We start from the raw sequence: 18,079 nt of genomic DNA on the forward strand, positions 1-18,079 counted from the left end.
TTTTAAATGAGCGATTGTTTCGCTTGATAAGACCATTATTCATCGTCTGGAATCGTTTAAAGCCATTTGAACAGTTTGCAGTTTGCACTGAAACTGTCTTTTGGACCTTGAACCGTTTGGTGCCCAGCAAAGTGCATTATATGGAGAAAAATCCTGGAATGTTTTCATCAAAAACCTTAATTTCTTTTCGACTGAAGAAAGAAAGACATGGACATCTTGGATGACATGGGGGTGAGTAAATTATCAGCAAAAGTTTTTTTTAAAGTGAACTAATCCTTTAACTTGGAATATTTATTGTGCATAGTAATACTATATGTGGACATGGTAACGGCATGTGGTTTTCTTCTAGCATTTTTACTGCACAAAAACAAGGGTTGCATTGCCAGAGCTTTGGTTCCCATGCACAATATACAAAATCCTCCTTTACTTTTGCCAAAACTACAAAAGAAACATAAGCCAGCGTGGTACAGTCACACACTTTCCCAAACACCTTTGTACGTGGGCCGTTCTTGATGACTGAACACTCTTTGTCTTTGTGCAAACAATCACTAAATGGAGATGAATTTGCGCATCATGGTGGGCTTCCAGTATATATGCTCATCAGCCAAAACTCCCACGCTGCACGTCTGCGATGGAGGACAGCTATTGTGCACCAGTGTAATATGTACTGAGTTATTATTGACATGGTTAAAACGGCTTCATATGGCGCTAGTTCTGTCTGGTGTGTAGACTATGCCAATTATAGCAATAACTGCATGACGGCATACTGTATTTGGCACTCTGGCTACTATTCCTGGCGGCTTGGTAGAAAATAGTAAGTGTAATTAGTCATGCAACTCATCCACACACAACAGTCATGAATGATTCCTCAAATCATTCAAGTTAAGGAGAGGTGTGCAGTTACTTTATTACTATGTGCCCTGACTTATGATTTTCACCTGGTGGATGACAAAACAGTCCCAAAACAACACACTGCCAAACATCTAGAACAAATCTAGCATCATGTACTGTAGCAACACACACACACACACACACACACACACACACACACACACACACACACACACACACACACACACACACTCGAAAAAAACAAAACACTCGGAACACCCTAACAACAAACCTACAGGTTTTTTCTCTTTTTTAGCGTTTACAAACATAAAGACAACAAAAATGTATTCTAAGAGGGTTACAATTCATGAAAATGAACTGAACTAATGAAATGAACTAAAGCATGTCATCTTAAAGGGATACTCCACCAGTTTTTCTTATTAAACTATGTTATTCCCTTAACTAAGACGAGTTGATACATACCTCTCTCGTCTCAGTGCGTGCACTATATCCCTCTGTATTGCCGCAAAACTATGTTAGCACTTAGCTTAGCCCATGCATTAAATATGGGCCAAGCAGAGAAGCGACCAAACACTTCCACGTTTTCCCTATGTAAACACAGTTACTCGAGTAGTGTAACTTGACCTGGGCTGGTGACACAAAATAAACCGTTGCGCTTTTCTAAGCGTTTAAAATTGATGACTATATTGTATGGCGGAATACCATAACAAGTGCTTTTGAGCACTTCGACTTGACGCAATAATATCTTCACTCGTGAAAAGATTACCGGCTCCCGCTTCCTCTCCCCCTCCCTCCAATAGCATCCAGCTGCTGACATTTCCGTCAATACTACCAACGTGACTTTTACTACCTGTGCTATTAGCAAACTGCAGATCATTTGCAATGGCCGACTTTGTAGATGATTATGACTTCTTTTAGAAGACCCAGAGCCATATCTGTTTGAACCCGAGTACACGGAGGAGGAATTAGCTCTTGTGGACCGTGAGAGGCAAGAAAGATATGATCCAGAACAGACCGGAGCTGGCGAAAGACCACGGGCTTTCTGTAAGTGATCTGAATATTGTTGGTGTAGCCTCATCCTTTAGGCGTGTTCCTGTGCAGGTATAGTCCTTCTTTGTGAAATGTTCGGAGCAAACACGCCACTTCTTCAGAGTCATCAATGGTGTTTTGGGATTCTTGTTCAAAGCAGCTAACCAAGCTCTCCGCTGTATGTGGTGTGTTGGAATTCGGTGAAAAATGACAGCACTATGTACATTCTCCTTATTTTCACAACCCTTTACGATGCACGCTTTAACCATTATTGTACACAAACTAGCTTCCAACAACCTGTTACTTCGTCAACTCCGCTCGAACTACTACTACCGGCGCATGTCACGTTGTATTGACGGAAATGTCAGAGGGAGGGGGAGAGGAAGCGGGAGCCGGTAAGAGGACTTTTCACGAGTGAAGATATTATTGCGCCAAGTCGAAGTGCTCAAAAGCAATTGTTATGGTATTCCGCCATACAATATAGTCATCAATTTTAAACGCTTAGAAAAGCGCAACGGTTTATTTTGTGTCACCAGCCCAGGTCAAGTTACACTACTCGAGTAACTGTGTTTACATAGGGAAAACGTGGAAGTGTTTGGTCGCTTCTCTGCTTGGCCCATATTTAATGCATGGGCTAAGCTAAGTGCTAACATAGTTTTGCGGCAATACAGAGGGATATAGTGCACGCACTGAGACGAGAGAGGTATGTATCAACTCGTCTTAGTTAAGGGAATAACATAGTTTAATAAGAAAAACTGGTGGAGTATCCCTTTAAGTATTACACCGAAGAAGAGTTTAACAAACAATTGAATTATTAGTTCTTTAGCGCATTAGACACCTGGCTGGCTCTCTTATTTTATTGCCTTTTCATCCGCATCACATATTTTAGTAATCATCATAAGTTAGTGTTATTTGAAAGCTTAAACACTCAAAATTCATTCCTGTGAAAACCATTTTGAAATTGGACACTGCGTTACCATCAAAACAGTACCTTTTACCAGGCTTCATTTTTGTAAAATTAATATTAAATATTTAAAAAATATTTAGTTCAGTATATTTGCCTTACAGTAAACTTAAACTTTTTACACTTTCATTTTTTTAAGTGCTTTCACTTTTGCAATAATCTGCTGAGTGCCTTCTTTAAAATGAGACCAAACTTTGGTCTGTACTCCAAAGCATGAATTAAAGCCATTTAAGTTCATATTTATGACAGTTAACAGGTTAAAGAATTCAAAAATATATCAACATCTTTTTTGAAAGGTATTTTCTTTAAACATTTACATTTATGAATGTAAAATACTGCAAGGAATTGTAATAAAATATTTCTACATTGGGTCTATTTTCAAAGAGTCACCAATAAAATACAAGCTTCTGGCTAATGTAGAAGTTTGAAAAAATACTAAATCAATAAAGTTAGAAAAATCAATCCAAACCACTCTGTAACAAAACATTTTTTTTTAAACTGATGACAAAAGGAGCAACAGGGTAAAATAGTGTTATTAAACATTGCAAGTTTATACGTAACAATTAAGAAAAATTATAAAAGAAACTTCAAACAACTTTGTTGGGCAGGATTTTTTTTTTGATGAAACCAGAATTAGTTTTCCCCCCCCCTTTCTATGTCACTCAATGTATTATTCTAAAAGAACACACACTGGCAGTTTAAAAGATTTCTATTAGAGAATTTAGTGAATAAAAGCCTAAATTAAATCTGTTTGTCATATAAGGCGATCAAGTCTCTTGAGAAAATTTGGACTAAACTAAATTTAATTTTTTTCTCTTCTTTATGAACTTTTTGAAGCCTCAAAGTGGTAGTTGCGAAACTGTCAATGGAGGAACAGAAATCTCTCAGATTTCATCAAAAATATCTTCATTTGTGTTCCGAAGATGAATGAAAGTCTTACGGGTTTGGAAAACCATGAGGGTGAGTAATTTTAAGTCCTTTAAGTCTTGTACCTTTGCCTTTCTGTCTGATTTTCAAAAACTGTTTTGCTTTAAATCAAATTTTGTAGCGTTTTGATTCTCCTCGTAGTCCGTTGGCCTGGTTCATGGCTTATAACGCTCTAACAAAATCTATTTTAACTTGTCTATGGGAAAAATTTAATATAAAAAATACTTCTGGAACCAGTGCCGGCGCTAATGCACTCTTTTGATCTGATGTTTTTATTCATAAAGATCCTACATTGGTCAATAAACAGACTAGAGTAAAAAAAAATAAAATAAACTAGCATGGCACCAGTGACTTCAGCAGCATAGACCTCAGAAAATGTAAAAATCGAGTTACTACTGTTTACTTTTGTTCTTTTTTGTTAACTGCAGAGGTTCTTGACTAAGTATTAATGTAATATCCTGACTGGCCTATACCACTAAAAAGAAGCTACTACGAGAGAAGGTCACTTTGAATCAGATATTTAATAATTCAAACATGAAATCCAGGACATCTTAATCACCCTATTAGCTTCATACAGCGGTCAGAGTCGGGCTAGATCTTCAGACTGTCTGGAGACCTTCAAGGTCAGGCGAACCTCCGGCTGGGTGGCATCCCGGCGTCTCCTCAGATCGATAACAACAGCATCAACGATAGCATGAAAAACGCCAGTGATTGCTTCATCCTCGTAAAGGGCTTTCTCACCAAACATCCATGGGACGCATACCTGTGATATCATCAAAAATCTTTGCTATTTTCTTGTTTATGCATGCATGCATGCATAGAGACACTTTCACAAATATATACCCATGCACTCTTAAAAAAGAGCTCAGTGTGAGAAAATGGCCATTGCCTTCGCGTTTCACCCAATTCATGCTTCTTTTATAGGGACACAGGAGGTACTGTAATAGAGCGGCATTATACCATTATTTGGCAGTGCGTACATAGTGAGAGCAGTCATTGTGTTTTGTACTATTATCATTTCAACCCCTCACATTCAGCACTCCCTCTGCGCACAGCAATCACCACACAAAGAGGCTGCAGTTGTCATGGAAACGTTGTGGCGACTTGAACCGGAGACGAGCGCCAAGGCTGTACCGTCTCTAGGCGACTACAGGTGCACATCTTCATTTCTATGGATGGAAACCTCCAACACACTCCACTCCTTGGTCTATATTTTATGAATAAATGCATTCCGAACATGTTTGGTAGTGAAGTTATCAGAAGAGATGTCTCAACCTAGTGAGAAACCTAGTGCACCTTCTAAGGAAGCATCCTAAATAGAAAGTGAAAGCAGTATTTAATATCATTACATCATTAAATAACCATCTGTTGGAATGGCCTCTGCTAACTATATTTAGCTTATCTTATCATACCTTACAATATTTTTTATTATTAATTTGAAATATTTTAAAAAGTACTTACAAGTAATTTAATAAAAGTCTGTAAACATGTTAATTGATCAGAGAAAAAAAAGTAGATTGCTTTGGAATTGGATTGTGATTCCCAGAACCAGAACATAACATTCCTAAAGATCCCCACCCCTACTTGTGATCCCTTAAAATGGTGTCTAGGTAGGCAGCTCACTAGGTTTTAGAGCAGAGCTACCCATCATTCACAGAAATGTGTGATAGAAGACAGGCATTCATAACCAAACTTCATCAAACTCTGAGGCCCTGTGTGTGTACACCTGGTATTGGTCGATCGGATCACAAGTGGACGACGCTGAATAAAGGTGTAAACGGGGTCTTGTCCACTTTCAGAGGTAGTTGAAAACACATTCAATCGGATTGCTTTCGTAGTGTAAACGCTCATGTGGACGAATGAGTTCAACAGCCACAAAAGAATGTCTTCTTAGTTTCCACTGACCTGATGTGTGAACATTATGAGAAGAGCGCTAACCAGACGGGATTTAAACTGTCAGCTGAAGACCCAAGTTTGGTTGGAAGATGAAAAAGTACCAAGCACGATGTTCTCTCACCATTCCTGCTTTCTAACACACACTTTAACACAGTCTGTCAGAGAAACTGAAGCTGATGCTCTCCGTGTGTTTTTCCGTCGTCTCCGGGCGCATTCATATTTATAATTGCGCAAGCTTGTTTTGTCCATTAGATTGAAAGATCTGAAAAAACACACATAAACCCTCCCCTCGAAGAAATCAGGACAGAAGCGGTTGAATCTGTACAAAAGAGATGGATTAAAACACCAGGTGTAAACTGGTGCGTGTCTGCCTCGTCTACTTGCGATCCGATCGACCAAAACGCATCTTAATAGCAGGAGTAAACGGCCTGAGACCTGTCCAGGGGGGCAGAACTAAAAGCATTTGGAGTAAAACTGAATAGAACAATTCAAGTATATTACAATTATTGCACTTGTTCCAATGCCAGGGTTCCTACAGGTTTCTTCAAGTTAAATTCAAGTCTTTTTTAAGACCATTTATATAAAAAATTAATACCTATTTCACGTCCCATACCAGCAAAGAAAAACAAAATCCTTGAACTTGTGTTCATTTATTTTTCAAATGTGGAATGGGTAAAAGATGATAAGCCAAGCAGGTGTGAAAAATAAAAACATTTCAGTAGGCCACAAGAAAGTTTGCCGAAGAATGTTAAGTTGTGTTTTTTAACATTAGCTAGCTACTTATTCCATGCTGGGAATATGGGGAGCTGAGAGACCCCTGAACAATAAACATCGAAAATCATAAAAATCGTGGTTGACAAATTAAACTTTTGAGGAAAAATACAATACGGAGAAGTTACATACAGCACAATTTTTAAGACTCAGACATCAAAATTCAAGACTTTTTAAAGTCTTTTTAAGGTATTATTTCCAAATTAATCAATTCAATGCTTTTAAGGCTTTTTAAGAACCCTGCAATGCATATTGCTCCAAAGCAGTTAAAAAAATAAAAAAAATAAAGCCTTTTAATAGCCCTTAATTAGCAAGCAAACTTTGCCAAGAAACACCAACTCCAGTCCTTCTAACTCACTGTATTTAGTGGGTCACTTTCTATTTCTGTCATCATCTGACATTAAAAATTCCCATCAACAGTGAAATCTGTCTGCTTCAAAATCTGCTCCACAAAACTAACAACAAATATGTTATGATGCACTGCATAGACAATTTACTTCTTGTAATATTAAAGCCAGACTGTTTTTGTTGCATTTATCAAGCCCCTGAGAGAAAGCCCATTAAATGAGATAATTGCTTAATATTTATCAGAACTATAGAGAAAAAGATTTGCAAAACTCAAGAGGCTAATGATTACAGCTGAATAAAACTACCTTTAATAGACCTCCTGTATGTCATACAGCTTACTGGGCCTAAAACACATTTTGCCTCATTCAATATTCAAAGGCTTCATCAAGTATAATCAGAAGTGCCATTATGTGAAGACAGACAACCATTTAAGGCTAACAGACATGGCAAGACAGTGTAACCATTTCAACAAGCTTCTGAAAAGCTGTGAAAAGCATCTACATGCATCGTCATACTGCATCAATTCTTTAAATCATCACTATAAGGAACTTTACACAAAAAAATGCCCTCTCTGTTAGTCAGATTTGGCATTGCAGTACTGATGAAGAGATGTTAAATCGAGCAGATTCTCTTTCCTGAAACAAAGAAGGCTCAAATCTCAAAGTTTACACAGATTATGAACCCAGTATATAACAGTTTGAGCTTAGGGAAGGTAAATGGACGCTTGCACTGCATACAAAAGCTTCATGTCTGCTGTAGACAAATACAACCCAATGCTTCAGTGCAGTTAATGCCATATATCCTGAAGCACTTCTATACATCAACGCCAGGTGGATTTTATTAGTCCTTATGAAATGCAAATATAATCAATATAGTCTATATATAAAAATATAGACTATATTATCATATGAAATACACAATTTATATAGGGCCAAATATATAAATCAATGTAGTCTAGTCTATGAACTATATATATATATGCACTGAAAATTAAAAAAAGATAACAAATCAAAATAGTTTGCAAGGCTAGTTCAGTTTTTTAATAAGAATTGGGGCAATTTGATGTAAAATCTGATACTTTTGTATTTGTTCATAAAACAAGTTTAAATGGATTTCCTTGATAATGTATGAAATATTACTTTATATAAAATATGAATGAGTGTAATTTATCTATCTGCATAGATGCATATGTGTTATATGGATTTGCAACTATGATATTCTGTGAAATATTGGGCTACACTCCTATTCATATTATCAAATAATATATTCATATTGTAGCCTATAAATGAAACAGTAGCCTACATTACTTGTGATATGAAATAATATTAATAAAAATGTAGTTTTTGCACTGACTGGACATTATTAAAGCATTAAGTATGATGTAGAAAATTAAAACTAAAAGGTTTAGTGCATTTAATGCCATACCGACCTGGGTTACAGATATGAAAATGTATGATGTAAAATATGATAAGTTTTTATGGATTGTTCCTACAATTAATTTTTTTTTTTTTTTTAAATCTGAACCAATATCATATGGAATAGGTATAGACTGTAGTGAAAGATAGTCCATCACATAGTCATAGCTTTGATGGTTGAGGGCGGCGTGTTGAATATTAATATCCCAGTCTCACATATTCCCAGCTGTTGGATGAGTTTATCCTTCACAGGTGTCAGAACATCTTAAACATCTCTCACCTTTCCCGAAGGCTTGAGCATCAGCTTCAGCAGAGCTCGGTGTCGGTGTCTCCTCATCGCCCTCGAACAGCTGGTTCACTTCCCCCTGCATGTCACCGGCAGTCACGGTGAACCTCTGGCTCTGGCTCATGCTGCCCGTCACCGGTGGCCTGAAGCGGGCTGGATGAAGGAGGAGCTCGCCGGGGCTGCAGATGTGCAGTGCTCAGCCCAGTCTCTGTTAGAAGTAAGAGGACTAATGTTAACGCAAGAGCATAAACGTGTGTAACCTGTCCGGTTGAGACGAGCGTTTATTGTTCTTTGATAAAAGACATTGAATGAGTCGCGAGCGGATCATCAACCGGTGTCTGGACTAACCGAGCATCCGGGTCCTAAAGCCCGCGGCCGATTATCAATCAGAAACATCGATTAAGCCACACACAGTGTGAAGTGAACACAATATGAGCTGCGTTTAACAAAAGCCTTATCTACACTAACAATCACACAATATTTTAGATGCACGGACCCCCCATCCTAACTTTTAAAAGACAGCCCTACTATACAGTATAGCCTATGTATAAAGAAGACCCAATTAATATTATGTATTAATTTAAAGCTAATTTCATTTATTTATTTTAATCAATTTAAGTTAATCAATTTGTTTATTTAATTTTCATATTTATATTTATTTAAATCATTTATTTGAATAAATTTAGATGTATCAAATATTTATTTTATTTATTTATCTTAATAAATGCATTGTAATAAAAAATGCATCAATGTATTATTTATTTATGTATTTTTAAATCAAATTATATTCACTTAAATTACATTTTATTTTAATCAATGTTATTCGTTTAGTTTAATCTTATTTTTATTTATTTATTTTAATAAATGTAGTGTAATAAAATCCATTGATTTATTTTTTATTTATTTAAATCCAATTTTATTTGCTTATTTGAATATTTTTTTATTTTAATCAATTTGATTTATTTAGTTTAATTTTATGTTTATTTATTTATTTTTACTCAGCTTTTCCACAGACCCCCTTGCACTCCCTTGTGGCCCATGTGGGTCCTGCATCCCAGTTTGAAACCCCCTGATTTAAGCGATAAGGAATCATCAAAAAGTTTCACCTTGCATTTGGTATCACCAAGAACCATTAGTTCAAGATTTATTTTTTCATAAGTTAATTTCTACTGAGACACCAAATTGAAAATGTATTGTATTCCTGCAATGTGGTTTTGCTGGGGTTAAACTGAATCTCACTAAAGTGAATGCTTTATGACACCACAGAACAGGGCAGATTAAAGCCTCAGTTTCAGTCTATTGAGGTCAATTGAACATATTTAAACAATGAAGGGCAAAATATGCTACTCTCAAAATTACTAATATTAGCATAATAGCAGTGATACAGCACATCAAACACAAGCAGTGCGGTCAAACCCCGCAGCAGAACCGGCCAGTAACGCTAGAGGGCGATAACAGCAGAACAGCGCGACTGACCCTCAGAGGAACACATGAGTGAGGGATGGAATCTCGGCACTCTCATTTACTTTCCCCAGGTTCATGGCATTTTTATGCATGCAAATTAAACTATACACTTTTTTTTAACTATTAAAAAAAAATTCCATCTGAATCGAGAATGTCTAATCCTGTAAACTTGTGAACTTTGAACTGATAAAACCGCTGATAACTTTGTCTTTGAGTTTGACACGCGCGCATCATGTGATCGACAGTGCAGGTTCTGTCCATAGACTGTAAAAAAAAGGTTCTGCCAGAAAGGAACCGAACACTGATTGGAAATAAAGGATAATCACATTAAACAGTAAGTAGCGAACAGTTCTGGCTGTCTGTCTATTCTGCACCTGCATTGTGATATGAACAAACGGATTTTAATTGTTTTTATGCTTTGCAGTGTCACCAAAACGTGAAAACTGTTATCATTAGCTCACCAGCATAACACACACACACACACACATATATATATATATATATATATATATATATGTGTGTGTGTGTGTGTATGTATATATATATATATATATATATATATATATATATATGTATGTGTATATATATATATATATATATATATATATACATACACATACATACATACATATATATATATATATATATATATATATATATATATATATATATATATATGTATGTGTATGTATATATATATATATATATATATATATATATATATATGTGTGTGTGTGTATATATATATATATATATATATATAAATATATATATATGTGTATTTTATGTATGTATATATGTATATATGCTCTCAGGAATCTTCCACGTGTCGCCACATTGACTTTTGAAGAAAAAAAATCTCCATCTTATATAAACGTCTAACTAATGGATTTTGAGGTTTTAAAAGTTTTGCGCGATGCTTGTATGTAGTTTGAATTAATCAGATAAGGTCAGATAATTGTTTAAAATCCACATTAAAAGCCATATATATTTGTAAAGATACGAAATAACCAAAAAGTTATCATTTCGAATTGTGTTCTGTCGTCAAATATTTTTGAGTAAAACTTTATAATTAAAAGGATATTCCTACCAAAAATTAAACCTTTATTCACCTTATGCCGTCTCAGATGAACACAAACAAAGATTTTTAGAAAAATAATTCATCCCTGCAAATCCATATAATGCAAGTTTACTCCAAAGTTGACGCTTCAAAAACCACGCAACACGATTGCTGGCGTTTATGTCAAGCATGAACTCATGAACCCGCATATGACAGCTGGCCAGAAGCAACGTTTGTCGTTCATAAAAAAAGTTTCAAGTCATTGAGGGTATGTTTACTAAAAACACAAAAGTTGGTTTTCACATACAGACGACCGTCGTGTTCAGTTTGTGTGGTTTTTGAAACATAATAATAGATCATTTAGGGGCTGTTTACATGACACTTTCAACTAAAAAAACTGAAAGCTTTAATGCGTTCGGTTTTGAATGTTCATTTACACAACACCGGCGGTTTGGCTGTTTCGGGTTTGCTGGCGATTGCTGCCATTTACGTCAAAGTGCAAGTTTTTGGAAATAATACTATTATTGTCTACATGAAAACAACAAAAGTGTGCATTACGTGTTTTTTTTTTATGGGTGCATAGTGTTTCTTTTCAAAGTGACATCGCCATCTACTGGCCTGGCAGCAGAATACAGCGTTTTAGACGTTTTCGCAACGAAAAAAACGTTTCCGTTTTTAGTACATCGTTGTCATGTAAACATGCCATGTGTGTCATGTATGTATGTCATCATCATCAACTTTATTTCCAGACTCTTGGTCCATTCAGAAGGCACAGACATAACATGCAACATACACAAAACTGTATATACCTTTAGTAGCCATAAATAGCATGCACTGTTAGTAGACCCCTCTAAATAATATATATATATATACAGTAAAATGCTTTTTTATGTATATTTTATAACTGTATTTTTATATAATATATATAACATTTTGTATATACTAAATAAATTACAGTGCATTTTCAAATTCTTTTCTGTATTTTGCTGATTTCTATTGGAATTGCTCCACCAGTGCACAGTGTGATCCGGCGCTATCAGCCCTCTGACCGGGAGGCTGTCGAAAGAGTTTTCCGAGATGGAATAGAGGAGCACATCAATCCTGCGTTCCTGTACGCCATGACCCGTCCGCTGCACATCACTGTGAGCCTGTTCTTCTACATGGGCTCGTATGTGTGGGGTGGACAGTCAGTGCTTCTGGCCCTGGTGTCTGGAGGAGCCTGGATAGGTCTCGTGTTCTTCTGCTGCTACGAGTTCTACGCCGGCTACGTGCGGGCCAGACTGAACACGGATATGCAAGATATTCCGGGTTACTACCTCAGTAATCCAGACAACTGCTTCTGGGTTGCCGAAGCTGAGGTGAGCGGCCGGCCTCAGATTTTGGGGATGGTGGCCGTTGAAGGAAAAAATGACCCGGGAAGTGATGGGAAGAAGTATGGCGAGGTTTACCGAATGATTGTTTCGTCCACCTGTCGCCGTACTGGTCTCGGTCGACAGCTGGCTAAAACTGCGGAAGACTTCTGTAGGGAACGTGGCTTCTCAAAGATCGAGCTTTCCACCTCTTCTACGCAGAGAGCAGCCGTGGCGCTGTACTTTAAGCTGGGCTTTAAACTCGTCCTGGTTCACACGCAATCTGAGTTCCCAAAGTGGATGATCTGGATGACTAGAGCCACGATTCTGACCATGGAGAAGAACATTGATCATTAACTTTTCATCTAAAGGCTGAAAGTTTCTTTTGTAGGTCTGATTTGTGTAGGCTACTGATTTTCTTTAAGCTTAGTAGCACTTTTTACAGAAGTTTTAGAGCACTGTTTTACATCACACAAATGTAATGAAATTTGCTATTAAAGATTTTTCACTTTTATGATTCTGGATTCTGAATTGGATTATTTCTTGCTTGCAATACAGTACATATATGTGCATTATTACAAATTTCATTATTTCTGTGCATTACACATGTGTAAAGTTCATTACACAGCCCAGATGAAGCCCCGTCTAGGGTGAAGCTGATTCGTTCTCCTTACATAAATTGAATTGACGTCATAAATACACATCCTGTCGAGACGTAAGTGTGACTAAAGACCAATTTTAGATTTAATTGATTATAGACACCTTATCCCAGATGATTCTTTTATATTATTTATTGATTTCTATAAAGCGTTTGACACTGTTGAACATTTGTTTATGTTCAAAGTTATTGATTTCTTTGGTTTTGGTCATTTTTTTTCAAACTCTTTTAAAGTGTAATTTCTCAGTTGAAAAAATCCCTGTTAAACTGGCAATATTTCATAAGCAGGCACTTCTGGCTTGGCAATTAATCTACAAACACAACTTTTCACCGCATCGATACTTTATATGGAATAACAAAGATGTCTTGTACAAAAAAAAGTCAATCTTTAATCAGACATGGTACGACAATGGAAGTCGTACTGTTAATCAGTTGCTTAATGAACAAGGTTTACTTTTAACTTATTCTGAATTTCTCAATAAGTTTATGATTCCTGTGAGGCCAAAAGAATATGCTATTGTTTTTGATGCAATCCCTGGCAGAGTTGTTTCACTATTACGAAATCCTGGATTATATCCTATATATAAATGGTGATCGTCAAACCAGTTTTTGTAGTGATACAATATTTATTGGGGATATTAATAGATAAATGCAGTAACAGATTTATTAGAAATACTTTAAAAACAAACTTATTGCCTTGTTCAACAGGTTTTTGGTCGTCTAAATTTGAAAATATTAATTGGAAAAGAGTATGGTCTATAACAAATAAGTTTTGTGTTAATAATAAAATTAGAGAGGTATCCTATAAAATTGTACACAGAATTTACCCTGTCATTCTGAACGTTTCCATTTGAATATTGAAAACTTATGCGAATTTTGTGGCAATGCCAAAGAATCTGTGACTCATCTTTTTTTTAATTGTATATATTCAAAAATGTTTTGGTTGGATGTTTCAAATTTCATTTCTAAGTTGTTTGAAACATATACAAATTGAGCTGTTTGATGTAGTTTTTTTTTTTTTTTTGTGCAGGACAATGTTGATAACAAAAGTAAGATGTGCTTCCTTATACAACTTTTTATTTTACTTGGAAAATATCACATTCATGTGAAAAAATGGACTAAAGCTATAAGCCAAGCTTTGAACACTTTATAAAAGAGATTAAACAATATGGTAATACATTAGATAAAATTAAGAACAAAAAAGCAAGAAAGACCTATGAAGCTTTTTGTTACTTTAAATTATTGTAATTTTACCCCTGGCAAGATCTTTTTTTTCTTTTTTTTCTGATTGTTATTTTCTACTTGTTGTGAGATGTATTTTCATGTACAATTTTTGTATATGTTCTGTTGCAATAAAATAAAAAGTAAGTGTGACTAACATTGGAAATACATTGAAAATACAAATACTGTTATTCATTGTAAAATGTCTCCCTCAAAGTCAGTTATCAAAATCATGGAGCTCATTCAAAATGATTTATAGGGTGATTAACAATTAAGGTAAAGTGTGCTTTAGTAAAAGTAATGTTACAATGAACACTTGATGTTGATAAAATGGATTTTTTTTTCAAAATCTCCACTGTTGCGCTACTTCTAAACAGACACTAGATGGAGGCATCAACTTTATATTGTTAATTTTGCTCTTGCTTCACTCTCAGGAAAAAGGTACAAAAACTGTCACTGTGGCGATACCTTTTCAAAAGCTACACTTTTGTACTTAAAGGGTGCATATTGGTTTCTTAAAGGTATACATTAGTTCCCTTAAGTGTACATATTAGTTCATAAAAGGAACAAAAGTATACCTTTTGAAAAGGTACTGCTCCTGTGACAGCTTTTGTACCTTTTTCTAAGAGTGTTGGATAAACGTTCTCAGGTGGATCCGATATTTTCTATCCAAACTGCGTGTGAGATCATTTGGCAGATGTGTAATGCTTGTCATTTTGTGAAATATAATGCAACTCTCAGTTTTAATACAATATAAGCGATTTTCCTTTTACTCTTTAATAGTTTGTTCCTCAGAATATAACAGGTCTGTCGCATCAGATGGTAACTTTCATATTTTACAGTCTCCCAGTGATCATGGTTTAGAAAGTATCCCAGAAAGTATTACAGGTATTCCTCGGGAAACAAAGCTTACAGATGAATTCAAGTATAAGCAATAAATCTTTTGACATTGGAAGTATAAGAATGATCTGGATTCACGTAACTGCTGATTCACAGTGAGATTATACTGTTTATACCTCGAGTAGAAGCTGTCTTGAAGTGAATGACCTCTTAAAGATTAGAAAACTTCCACATTGCTGGTGTACAGTAAAGCCTCATGAATGATAAGGAGAAAGCTGATATGGATATAGGTTGGTTTGTGTGTGTAGGGTTTCTACAGGTTAAACAGTTTCATTCTGTGAACAATTGTGTTGTCCTGCTGCTTATATTTATGATATCGTCGGTAAGTTCGGGGTCTGTATTCTTTAAAATTGTATTGGAAGAAGACGTCAGTTCTGCTTCACCAAGGCTACATCTATTTGATCAAATAAAAACAGTTATATTGTGAAATATTATTACAATTCAAAATAATTGTTTCTATATGAATATTAATTTATTCAACATCATTATTAAACATCATTACTCCAGTCTTCAGTGTCACATGATCCTTCAGAAATCATTTTAATATGCTGATTTGCTGCTCTAGAAACATTTCTGATTATTATCAATGCTGAAAACAGTTGTGCTGCTTCATATTTTCACATTTTCACATTATGGAAACTGACTTTATGAGGAATCTTTGATGAATAGAATGTTTAAAAGAACTGCATTTATTTGAAATGGAATATTTTTAAAATATCTTTACTGTCACTTTTGATTAATGTATTTTTGCATCCCTATTTTATTACTGGATATTTTTGTTTGCTATTCCGTATGTTTTCGTAATATAAGTGAACAACCTGACAGAATTCAGTGTCTTCTTTCTATTTGTTTCTGTAGAAACTTCTAGTTCTGTATGGACTGTTGCCCATTTCTTAACTCGGGATAAAGGGCTTCTAGCAGGTGAATGACCCCATGAGTAATTTGGTTTGCATTGAGAGCACCATTATGTTTTTTCATGTTGTTCATAGTTTGATAAAAGCCTTTATCCAAAAACTTCAATCATGTCACTTCATGTGAAATTTGGATCTTAGTCCCAATGTTGAACTTGTTGTTTGAGTTTGGCATTGATGGAGCAGGAATTATGTCAGCAGCTCTACTATGAGATAAACACATGCCATAATTCAGGAAAACTATAAGACAAGATCATGCCAATTTAATCACAGGAATGCCATTCCATTACAATTACAGTACTGGTTAAGCAAGAATAAAGATAAGCATTCATTTTGGATGATTTTTTCATGGCTCTACTTGAGCGGCGGTGTGCTAATACTACTATCAACACAGGCGGCAATCAGACATTTGACTTTATTGCATTGCTCTATTGGCGTAGTGAGTTTGTTTTTGCCCTGAGCCCACACAACACGAGGTGAACGGCACTGGCCTCGGGCCAAAGCAAAGGGACGTTGAGAAACTGGGGTTAAAGTTACAGTAGTTGCATGTTATATCACTTGGCAGTGTTTTTGTGTGCCTTTCTGTCAAAACATCAAGTTCATAGCTTGTGAAATGCCAGAACATGATGACATTGTATCTGTGTTAGTCCAGTGTCAGCTGACGGGCTCAGAGCGGCCAATTAACCCAAACCCCCCCATCCACCCCATAAGCCCCCTGAGAACGGCTCCATACCTCATGCTGGAGAACGCCCAACAGAGCACTTTTTTTTTTTACTTACGGGAAAAACAACAAAAACAACAGTGGTAATAAAAAATAACAACAACAATAATAATAATATATTTTTTAATATTAATAAATGTATTAATATTATTTGAATATTTTTTTTATAGTTTACCTTTCATACAAAGAAATGCTCGACATAGAAAATTTAAAATTTTCATATTAATATTAAAATAATATATTTTATTTCTATAGTTATTCTATAGAATATATACATTTTGTTATACAAAAAATGTTAGACATGTCATAAAATAAAATAAAGAAAAACAAACAATTGTCGTGTGTACGTATACATACACTATTTTCTATAGTTATTTTTATCACATTCCTATATATATAATGTCATATATTATTTTCATATACAGTATATAACTTTTATTTTCTGATACCTCAAGTCAATCCAAATTTATTTATATAGTGTTTTTCACAAAACACATTCTTGTTTCAAAGCAGAAAATCATGATGTTAATGTTTACAATATCTTTATGCTTTATAGTCACGTTTAGCTATAGTTCACGTTTAGTGACGATACAAGCAGTTGAGATTTGCCATATAGTATACATGTGAATACTGTATGTATACGGATAAAGTTGGGCATACTTACTGTATATATCCAACTTTTTATAAAGATCTGTGCGATAATATAATTGGATTTTGCAACAAAAAACAGGCAGTCGAGCATTTTAGTGTGAAAAGTTAAATATAAATATAAATAATTTTTTTTACTGTTTATTGTTTGTACACTCTGTATATGCTCAGTGTACAGGACTGATGTATCCTACACGGCATATGGCATCCCACAGTCCTGTGAGAATGAGTCTTTCGTTGGTGAAAAAAATAAAAAGGTCTTTTTTGAACGAGTATATTATGAATGTATCTCCCCCCTTTATTAAATCAACTTCAGCCTCCAATAGAGAATTAATAATTAAAGACCTGATATAACCGCTTTTTTTTTAGATCTGATCAGTGATGGTATCAGATTGTAAAACCATGGTACACCATGCATGATTACTATATTCAGATATGGTGCTTCAAATTAGAAAAACAGTAATACCGTGCTACTTTTTTGTAAGTGAGTCCAAAGTATTTTTAATGTGTCACACACAATGAGTTAAATTCATATCAGACCACCGCAAGACATTCACACTTTGTATTATAAACAAAAGTGGTTTGCTGTGAACAATATCCAGTAAATTTCTAGATTGAGATTTTGAATGATTTGCTTTACAACCGTCACATTGTTTTCT

At 35.2% G+C, this 18,079-nt stretch overlaps 1 protein-coding gene across 1 annotated transcript; it reads left to right on the plus strand.

Moving 5' to 3' along the window:
* Positions 1-10,227: 10,227 nt before the first annotated feature.
* Positions 10,228-12,878, plus strand: nat8l2 (N-acetyltransferase 8-like 2). The gene is made up of 2 exons (XM_056270607.1): positions 10,228-10,286; positions 12,027-12,878. Coding segments are annotated over exons 1-2 (693 nt in total). The 5' UTR covers positions 10,228-10,285; the 3' UTR covers positions 12,719-12,878.
* Positions 12,879-18,079: the final 5,201 nt, after the last annotated feature.

The sequence above is a fragment of the Rhinichthys klamathensis genome, unplaced genomic scaffold (genome assembly GCF_029890125.1).
Source record: "Rhinichthys klamathensis goyatoka isolate OS25496 unplaced genomic scaffold, OSU_Roscu_1.1 h1tg000303l_1, whole genome shotgun sequence".
Classification (NCBI taxonomy): Eukaryota; Metazoa; Chordata; class Actinopteri; order Cypriniformes; family Leuciscidae; genus Rhinichthys; species Rhinichthys klamathensis.